General features: G+C 37.6%; 1 protein-coding gene across 1 annotated transcript in view; it reads left to right on the top strand.

Annotated features, from left to right (window-relative positions):
* LOC135155970 (uncharacterized) overlaps nt 1-10,823 on the top strand; it is a 29,888-nt gene extending 19,065 nt beyond the window's left edge. The window contains exons 2-7 of the mRNA XM_064106613.1: nt 4,487-4,798; nt 5,519-5,794; nt 7,125-7,259; nt 9,389-9,547; nt 10,097-10,231; nt 10,621-10,823. Coding sequence (XP_063962683.1) covers nt 4,487-4,798; nt 5,519-5,794; nt 7,125-7,259; nt 9,389-9,547; nt 10,097-10,231; nt 10,621-10,823 — 1,220 coding nt within the window. The remainder of the gene's footprint in view (nt 1-4,486; nt 4,799-5,518; nt 5,795-7,124; nt 7,260-9,388; nt 9,548-10,096; nt 10,232-10,620) is intronic.
* Nucleotides 10,824-11,187: the final 364 nt, after the last annotated feature.

Below are 11,187 nucleotides of genomic sequence, written 5' to 3' on the forward strand. Positions count from 1 at the left end.
AGTGATGAGAATTCCTCAGTATACCTCGCGAGACATGCTGCCGTTCGGCAGGTAGCAAATGACGATGTCGCGATGAGAGAATGATTGACTTGGCAAAGTTGGTCAGCAGGTCTTTTCTTCTCTCGGCAAGGGAAGGAATGTTAAATCTGCTCAGGAGTTCCTCATAGTGATGTTGGTCAGGGTACGATATCATCCTGAGCAGTGGCGTAACTACGGGGGGGGCATGGGGGGCACGTGCCCCCCCCAATCGGCTGGCCCAAAAAAAAAAACGGGGAAAAGGAGAAAAGGAGGGAGAAAGGAAGAGAAACGAAGTGGGGAAAGAAGAAATTATTGTTCATTATATTGTTTTATTATATTATATTATTTATATTACATAAGAAGCAGTTTTTCATCACTTTATGAAACATTATTTGCTCAGGGCCTATGTCTTCATTGTTCCTGGTGCTCGCATAGACTGTTTAACGAGATATATAATCCTGTTGTACTAAAACCTCCCGTTTTCAAATCAATATACTGTACACCAAATATATTTGCTCGCAATTTGAGTTATTATTGTTTAATGTAGTGACATTTGCTTCTTTTTCATGAATACTTAAGGTGATTGCCCTATTTTAAGGTCTTAATATAAAACATTTCCTGTCCGTGCTAATGTTCGCATAAGTTGATTGGTGAGACGTCTGCTCTTCATGAATTCCTAAAATCAGTCCTTAAAATGTCAATTTTTCTGATCTCAATATCAAAAATTTTCAGCTCGGGCTTCGCGCTCGCCTCATTTGGTTAGTGAAATACGTACGGTCTTAGTGAATTCCTGCAAACAAGCCGTAGAATGCCCCTTTTCAGGTCTGAATTTCCTAAATTTTCAGCTCGCGCTTCGCGCTCGCAGTATTTTATTAGTGAGATACGTATGACTATGACAACAAAAAGTGCTTCATGTGTTTAGATGTAATTCTAAAAAAATCAGCAAAGGATGGCACTAGTACTAGATGACTATGCTGAGATATGTATACTCTTAATGGATTCCTAAAATATAGTCCTTAAAATGTCCCTGTTTGGACGTCAATATATACAAAAATTTCAGCTCGCGCTTCGCGCTCGCATTCTTTGTTTAGCGAGACAGGTACATATCATGATTACAAAAAATTTGCTTATAATGTCCCTTTTTAGGTCTGAATATAAAAAAAATTCAGCTCGCGCTTCGCGCTCGCATTATTTAATCAGTGAGATTATTAGGTCAGTATACCTGGCAACTGAGCGCGCTTTTCGCGCTCCCTAAGTGACTCGATATTTTTGCTGGTGCCCCCCCCCCCAATGCCGTGACCCACGGTACGCCACTGATCCTGAGAGCCCTACGTTGTACCCGCTCTATGCCGTCTGATTGCTGAGTTGTCAAACTACTGCTCCAAACTGGTGCACAAAATTCCATCAATGGCCTGATATACATTGTGTATATGAACACGAGATCAATTGCTGGAACTCCATTCCTTTTCAGCTTGTTCAAGATATACAGACGTTTCGAAGCACGTTTGATGAGCTGTTCCACTTGCTGATCCCACTTCAGGTTTGATTGTATAACAACACCAAGTAGGCGGAGAGACGTAACAGCCTCCAAAACTTGATTTCCGATAGTGATCACTGGTGGAGGTGAAACATTACGCTGGAAACTTACATGCATCACCTTGCATTTTTCAGCTTTCGGTTTCATCGAATTCAGCTCACTCCAGGCAGATAGAGCATCCACATGAGATTGCAGATGACTTGACTCGGATTTATGGATAACCTCAGCAATCGTTAGGTCATCAACATATTTCCATCTCTTTGTGGTTGTCTCCGCGGCATCATTGATCATTATGAGGAACATCACCGGGCCGAGTTTGGTTCCTAGTCATGTGACTATAGCAAATTGTAGTACTTGATTATCTTATACCTGATACCTTATGTCTAAGTTTTATGAAGTAGGTTTATATACTTTTTAAGTTACGCTGTCATTTCAAAAACTTAACCTTCGGTTAATATTCAATGTTGACGTCGCCGCCACCGTTAGAAAAGCGGCGCCTATCGTCTCGCTTTGCTATGCAGGCAAGACAGAAGTCACCTTCTGTTACTTGAAATATATGGAAATAATAAAAATTATGTGTGAATTGTGATGTATTACTTTAGTTATATTAAGGTATATAGTGAAAATTCTGTTTTAGACAAAAAAAGGTTGATCATATGAAATAAGGTGAGGGAAGACCTGGACAAGAAAAAAAAAATCTTTTATGACACTACAAAATTTTCGCTCGCGCTTCGCGATTGCATTACCTGTTCGATTATACAAAAACTTGCTCAATAGTCTGATATGGGACTCTATATATCAGTTATTGAAGTCAGTATGAATACACTTATTTCAGCTCGGACATGAAACTTTCATTATTTTGTTTGATTTTGATTGATTTTATAAAAAAAGTGTTATGTAAAATTTTCCTTTTTTATCATCTAAATCAAAATTTTAGCTCGCGCTACGCAGTCCCGAATTTTTTCACTGTACAACACGGAGTTTGAAAGAGACTTTTGGGCCCGTCGTAAAACACTGTCCTTCAATCCAAGTTGTGTGACGTGAGATTTTTTTTTACGTTTAGCATCCGCAACGGAATCATTCAATCTGCATCTGCGTTTCGTGTGCAAAAGTCTGGTTGCTACTATGGTAACAGCGATATATCCGATTTAGGATGAGTTTCCAGAGTCATATTTGGTTCCTCCCAGAGCTCGAGGGGTCGCCCGAAGGGAAGGGGGGGGGGGGTACTTCCATTGACGAGTGCATACCAGGCGCGACCACACGTACAAAGGGATTTCCTTTTCAAGAGGTTGCACGTTACGTATATGTAACGTTATAAGGGTGTCAAAAACGATATTTAAAATACCGAAAAAGGGACATATTTCGGTAGGAAAGCTTCATGGCTTCGGTCAAATTTCCAATACTGGTTAAGGGTAGGGTTTCACACGCCAAATAATTGTTAAGGGATGCATTTTCATAATCTGGAAAAGACTTGCTTCCCTTGTTTAGGGTGCTTTTCGAAACCCCATGGTCGCGCCTGGTATCCACTCGTCAGTCCAAGTGCCCCCCCCCCCGGGAATTTGTTATCGAATCGCTCATTTTGGGAGAGAGTAAACAATAATACCCATCACATTGTGTGCTAGATGGCTTACTGTTTGTGTAGGAGGAGCGAGCAAAAGAAAACAAAATGCAAAGTCGGGTGGTTTTCAGACGGATAGGTCTATTGCATGCTGTGTTCATATCAGCGCATGCGAATTAATTTCGCTGGAGAGGTGATCTGACCCATGGAATCAATTGCTTGTTATCCACCAATAATCCATATTAGATGCAATATCGATACGATGGACTGTAATGATTTATATATTATCCCTAATGTAGTAAAAAAAAATCCATTCTCAATATGTACTCGATCTTTTTGAAAACCCTTTTTCTTATCCATGTCATAATCCACCATTTACGCCTAGCGTTTCTCATATCTCCAGCCTGCTGCCAGAGTACAACCCCGCGGGCTCAGGCGGGCATAGGCTATGATGACCAGTCGTACATGAATGAAAGCGGGATTTAATCTCACAACTTGGAATGGCATTTATGGTGTCGCATAAAAGAGTTTTGCACACGAAAAGCAGATGTATAGGGCCTGTAACACAAGGCTAAGCAATGATTGTAGAACAGTTTCTTCACGTTTGATTCTGAACAGTTTCTTTACGTTTGATTCTATTGACTATAATATACAATCAATTTTAAAAATCGATTGTATGATTAATCGTTAAAACATTGTGTTACGGGACCCTAATGTCTGCGTCCTGGAGATTGCGAGAGTTCGCTATTATTTGGTTTGTCAAGTATTATCTTTGTGTGTACCATAAGGTTATCAAAAAATTACTTTTCAACTCTCATTGTCAAAAGATGTCATCTAGTGCTGCGCGCTCACATTTTGATTGGTGAGTTATATTTACCTCTATAACATCCCTTTTGCGTGACAGTTTATCACAAATTTAAGCTCGCGCTCTGCGCTCGCATTAATTGTTAAAAATACACTTACCTATGCATCCTGTTCGTAATTACAAAAGTGTTTGAAATGTCCAATTTTCTGGCCTTAATATCATCCGATCTTCATGAAATGTTTAGTGTCGTGCTTGCTAGATCTGTCCTTTTTTTTTAATTCAAATCAATTTGTTGTCGGGCTGGGCTTGTCCTTAAAGCTAGGGTTACACCAACACCGAATTCTCCCAAATAAATTCGAACAGATTCTGCCCGAATACGGCCTGATTCGGATGGTTTCTGTGGATTCGAATGTTCCCGAATCCCTCCCAAATTGTCTCGCGTTCGCGGAGGGAGAACACAATGCGCTCGAAACCACCTGAATACGTGTATTCGGTTGAATTCGCAGCTGATTCGGTTCCGGTGGTAACCTTAGCTGAAAGCTGCATTATTGTTGTTGGTCATGTGCAGGTGAAGTGGCCCATATCACAGTGCTGACCGCAGGATATACCACGATAGAGACATCCTCTGCTGTAATGTACCAATGCTACCGGAGTGTACCGGATAGAGATGCCTCGTTGGCATTTGGACGATCTGCTCCTATAACAACAGACAAATCACCACCAAGTGATCAGCCACATCATAGATATAGTCATATCAGAGTGGTCAACTTCCCTAACAGCAATAATTGGCCTTCAGATGGTTTTGGTCCCTTCTACTGTGAAGCTGTAAAAGATGGTCGAGAAATTACAAGGGTTACTACATTTTTCCAGAGAAGTGATGGTAACATTATACATTTTGTTTTCAGTTGAATTCTGCAAAAAAATGAATATTACTATATCTCAACTAGCATTCAGATTGATATCTCAAGAATGTCTCAACTCTTGGTTTATATAAAACAAGGACACTATGTAAAGGGCTCTCCGTAGATTTCTAAAGTGGATGAGATGTAGTATTGGCAATCTCCTTGTTCACTATTATTGTTACTATTACTACTACTTCTACTACTGTCACTACTACTACTACTACTACTACTACTACTACTACTACTATTACTACTACTGCTACTAATAATAATACTATTATTAATAGTATTATTTGTCATATTCTGTAACATTCATGATTTGTTGGTGAAACAATAACTCGATGAATTTTCTTGATTTATAACAACAAGTAACTTGTTATTTTATATAACATTTTCGGTTCTAATTGTCTTCCTTTTTTACATCTGTCTCTCTCTCTCCGTAATTCTTCTATACAATATATTTATAGGGTTTAAAAAAATATATATTGTAAAGAAACTTTTAATACCCTCAGCCTCCCACAATTTTAGTTGAGAGTTAGTCCATGATCTACGTTAAACCACGGAACTAAATTCCGTGAATTAAACCAGACAAAAGAATACAGGCTAATAAATTTGTATCACAATTGCACTTATTATTTTTGGATCAGATATATCGCATTCAGATTTTTTTAATTTGGTCATCATATTCATGTTAACAGCTAAATTCATAGCAAGTGATGGAGTGTTTACGCAGACAGTCAATGTGAATGACACAGGAGTGGTGATCTCAATGACTAATCGATACCAACCTGATGATAATGGCAATGTGATTACATGGAGGAAAGATGGTGGTGATGTTCTTACACAATTAGAGGGACAGACCAATATCAACTTCCCAAACCCAATCGAAATATCAAACCAAGGGATCTATGAGATCTTCTATGGTGGCGAGAGGGATCAAAACAGAGGAGGAATATACCGACTTATTGTCACTGGTAATCGTTGCCTTAATTCTTATCACTTATAATTATTTGAAATTACCTTAATACACCAATCATACTTACTGATTTTCAATGTGGCAAAGTTTTCTAGGACTATTTGTTTTATGATATCCATAGTTTTGGTACCGTTGTCTCAGATTTTGTCTCAAACTTTGTGATAATAGGACTTGTACAAGTTGAAAGTAGAAGTCAGCGAACAGAACGGTCAAAAAATTTGCGCTTCGCTGTAGTCATAAAATTTGTTGGATGGGGAAGTAATTCCTCCCCCCGGGGGGGGGGGGCACTTACATTGACGAGTGGATACCATGCGCGACCAAAAAAACACGTAAAAAGGATGTCTTTTTCACGATAGGGCACGTTACGTACGTAACGTGATAAGGGTGTCAAGAACACAAAAATAATGAAAAAAGGGTATCTATTTCGCTAGGAAAGTTAAGTGCTTAGGGTCAAATTTGTGGGGATGATAAAAACAAAATTAATTTTTTTTATAAAGGATGTCCTTTTTGCCCCACCACTACGTGTTTAGAGTCCGATTTGCGGGAGGTGTGGAAGGCGGGGTCGTACTAAACCAATTTTTTTGTGTAAAGGTAAAACCGACGACCGAAGGATCCGTGACATAACAATAAAATATGGCTGTACGTGTTAAGGGGGTCAATTCAGGGAATACTAGCCAAGAGTATCGTTTTGTTTCAAAATACTTTTTAAGGGTAGGGTTTTACACACCAATACTTATTAAGAGGTGCATTTTCAGTATATGGAAAATACGTGTTTAGGGTGCTTTTCGAGACCCCATGGTCGCGCATGGTATCCACTCGTAAATGGAAGTGGCCCCCCGCCCCCCCCCCCCCCCGTTAACGGCGGTTAATCGATCAAATGTTTTTTCTTTAAATGATTGTAGTGAATCCGTACAATATTACCTTCCTGGAAATTGAAATAACAACCAAGCCCCCAGCCAGCATAATTTTGTCACAGCACAGAGCATTTAATTTGGTTGAGTTCAGGCGAGGATCCAGAGGGGGGCAGAGGGGGCACGTCAATATTTTGATGTCCCCCCCCCCTTTGAGAAGAAAAATAAAAAATTGTATTGTAAAAATACCATTGAAACCGAAATGTGTCCCCCTCCCTTGAAATTGAAGACCTTTGAAAACTGTTTTTGGGCTTGTCAAATTTTTTATCCGACAAATTTGCCCCCACTTTTGGAAAGTCCTGGATCCGCCCCTGGTGAGTTTGTATTGTTTGCATTGTTTGAATTTTCCATGGTCCCTGCTAGTTCTTCAATTATTTTGTTCTTTCTTTTTTCCGTCTCTTTTGTGTCTGATATTAGAATGTCCTGCTGGTATTTGGGGTCCACCTGAATGCTATGGTATCTGTGATAACTGCTATAATGGTGGAGTCTGTGACGATACGTCTGGTCTTTGCATCTGTCCAAACAACTTCATGGGAAAAAATTGTTTAGAAAGTCAGTACGAACATTTATTAACAAAATATATTAATGTTAGTAATTGAGAAATTCCTTATTTTTCTATTATTGCCATAATAATGATTCGTATCATCATCATCATCAATTAATTTATGTTGTTACTATTTAAATTATTCATTAGACATAATTTTACCCTGCGATATCAATATTTTAACAGTGTTCGTCTAAATGTTATGACTTATTATCAGTGGTGGACCGTGACCCGGAGGAGACAATTGATTGGAGGGGCACTGTATTGTTTGGGCTCGGTGTAAAAATGGCAGAGGTAAAAATGGCAAAGGTAAAAATGACAAAGGTAAAAATGGCAAAGGTAAAAATGGCAGAGGTTATAATGGCAAAGGTAAAAATGGCAGAGGTAAAAATGGCATAGGTAAAAATGGCAGAGGTAAAAATGGCAGAGGTAAAAATGGCAAAGGTAAAAATGGCAGAGGTATCAATGGCAGAGGCAAAAATGGCTGAGTTAAAAGTGATAACACTTGAGTTGGTATTTCTTGGACTTACATGCACGACCTTTTCATGTCAAATCGCTCTTATAATATTCAAATGTGAAGAACACTTTGCATCCCAAATATTGTACTTAATTCATTACAGGGGAAATTCACATTAACATAAAGTTTAATAAAATGATAATGGTGAGGGTTTTAAAGTATCCATCAAAGATTTAAAAAGCTACTAAAATTTTACATGTTATTGGGGACGTCATTTGATTTACGAGCTTTTTCCCCCATATATGGTGTAATAAAACATATCAATGAAATGTCATTTTAAAAATGGTTTTAATTGTACCTTAAGTATATTAACAAATAATTTCACGCCCGCCCCTTAAAGATTGTTTAGCAATCATGAACCACTGATAAAAAAATCGAAAAATATACATTTTGGTGCATAAAATACGGCGTAGTTACTAGTATATGACGTCACAGATCAAAAACTGAAACTTCTGTTAATTTTCATAATCTTTGATGGGTTTCCGCAAACCTTCACCAATATATTTTTTTTGCTATTAGTCAGTGTGAATTTCCCCTCCAAAACAGGTCGATAGAATGGTACTTAAGAAGCACCTATGAATTTGAATCCCTGATTCGCTACACATTTCGAAATTCAAGCGGTACCCGTTACCATAGAAACTATTTAAGGAACCTGATATCCACTTGGACTAGCTGCAATGAGGTATTACTCTGAAAAAAAAATGAATACTAGTTGCTATCATTATATCATTTACATTAAACTATATACGTATCATATCAATATCTATTCGGATCCATTATGATGTTGAAATATGAAAAAATACTTTTATTACACAACGTTTTGTTATTTTTCTGTTATCCAAGTTATGCAGTTGGTTCAAATAAATCCCGAACTCGTCTATTCCAGTGTCTTAATTGTAGCGCACAATGGTGTTTTCATTACAATTCGTTTGGTATGTGATGAAGTGCTGTTCTACTATACGAACTGGCCAAGATAAATCCTTTCATCACTAACTAATTGAAATCATTTTGGCATGAAAATATTTAATAATATCAACGATAAAGTATAGACCTAAAAATCCAAATAATATATCATCAGTTCATAATACACATTTTGTCGATAGGAGTCAATTCAAGGTCAATAATTATGACTTATATTAACTGGAAAGGCTATATCTTGTCCTTGCTGATCAAGCATGTCATGATCTTTACCTCTGCCATTATTACCTCTGCCATTTTTACCTCTGCCATTTTCGCCTCTGCCATTTTTACCTCAGCCATTATTACCTGTGCCAAGTTTACCTGTGCCATTTTTACCTTTGCTATTATTATCTCTGTCATTTTAACCCGGCACTATTGTTTGTGAACAATGATGTGCCCCTCCAATGCTTTGTCTCCTCCGGGTCACGGTCCGCCACTGCTTATTATAGCCTTAACACACTCATTGCACGGAAATGTCTTTGGAAAAAAAAGATCAGCAAATAATGCGGGGAATATGGTTGATTTGTTTGTAGTACATGTAAGACCTAAATAATTTGAGTTATGTTAAGGTCTGTTAATACCCTTGATATTGAAGTACAAATTTAAGAATACGCCGTGTAATATATCTCCCCATCATTTCCAATTCAAACGTTTCTTCAGTTTGCAGGGATAATGGAGGGAATAAGTTTGGATTAAACTGTGAATTTAATTGCTCAAGTCGTAACTTGCCCACTAGCTGTCGTGGCTATCTGTTTTGCCTACCTGATCCGTATGGATGTTCATGTGATGTTGGTTCCCAAGGTCTTGCATGTGATAGTGGTAAGTCTAATAATTCCCGTAGATCTTGTTCCAGTTAGACTGGTATATTTTATTATTAAAAGAGACACATAAAAAGTTGAAGTATTGAAATGCTAAAAGATTCAATCAGTTTAGAACCGGCATTTTTACTTCCATCACAGTTGGAACACTTGTTGCATCTTTACAAAATGGGAATTTATCAGATGATTTCGAACTATGGAAGTGAGATATCTCTTATTGTACACACTAAAATACAATGCATCGGTGTATATAAATACATAATTTTCTTAACCATGCCTTTCCTTAATTAATATGTACCTGCAGAGTATTTTGTATGTAATGTTTCATCAATGAACATGCGTAGTCCTATAAACATTGTTTGAATAAAGTAAAGTAACGTAGGTGAATGTGAAGAACAAGAAGAAGGTGAAGGAGGGGAGGAAGAGGATGAACAGGAAGAGGAGAAATGAAAAATAGAGGATATGGAAATGAAAGTAAAATGGGTATATTGTTCTGGATTAGAACTAATGATCATTAATATTAGTTGTATCTTTCTAACCCGTCTCTCAGATTGTGATGTTGGCACATATGGTCCAGGGTGCTCACAAATATGTCACTGTGCTGATGTATCATCATGTGACCCTTTTAGTGGAATATGTACTGCAGGTGGATGTCAGTCTGGCTGGTCAGGAAACAATTGTCAAAGTAAGTCTTACTTTAAACTATTCTTACAGAAAACGTTTTTATTCTGAAAAAATGGGGATACCGCACAGATAATTTCTTTCTTTACACATAATCATCTGTATCCACAGCATGAAAATCACCTGTACAAACAAAATATGACATATTCCAATATCAAAATCATTGTTTTATTCCACTAGAGTATGTAATTGCTGCTAAGCTAAGCTCGTAGGAAAAATATTTCAAAAATCTAGTAATGCAGTTTGGAGATCCCGGTTTGAAGAAAAATGCTTTATTTAAAAACAATACTTCTTTGAATAATTTGTTGTAAGCGTGCTTATTTAATATTCTTGGTTGCAAATTATAAAGGCTGTATTTTCTACGTCTAAATATTTTTCCTTGTAATTTCTCAGTTCCTGATACATGCGAGGCTGGTTATTATGGATCTCAATGTATTGATAAATGTCATTGCATGGATGATGTATCATGTGATAAAACAACAGGAGCATGTCCTCAGAAGTGTGCCTTAGGATACAGCGTACGTGATGGTCAGGAAAATTGTCAAGGTGAATTATTTTATTTCATTGACTCGTACTCGATTTCTCAAAGAATATAGCCAATATTCTTACAGACACTTCACAGTTTTGTTTTCATTTTTTAGGCATATAACAGTCTCTGATTGTTTTTATTTTACCCCGTCTAAAAATAGGAAAGTGGCTTCACCCATCGAGCATACACTTATTCCCGCACACATCCTCAGAATTATTTCAACATCTACTGGTTTATTAAATGAACATTTCCATTATTTAGGATTTGTCCCTTGATTAAATAATAGCATGAGGAGCGCTCAACCTGTTGGCAGCTCTCTCTATCTGCTCTCTATTTCTTTGCTTAAGTTGGGTGACTTTTGTTGTTATCTGGAACCAAATTATCAACAGTGGATTTGGATTCATTTATAGATTGTTCTGGACAAGTTTTGT

This window comes from Lytechinus pictus, chromosome 11, assembly GCF_037042905.1.
Source record: "Lytechinus pictus isolate F3 Inbred chromosome 11, Lp3.0, whole genome shotgun sequence".
Lineage (NCBI taxonomy): Eukaryota > Metazoa > Echinodermata > Echinoidea > Temnopleuroida > Toxopneustidae > Lytechinus > Lytechinus pictus.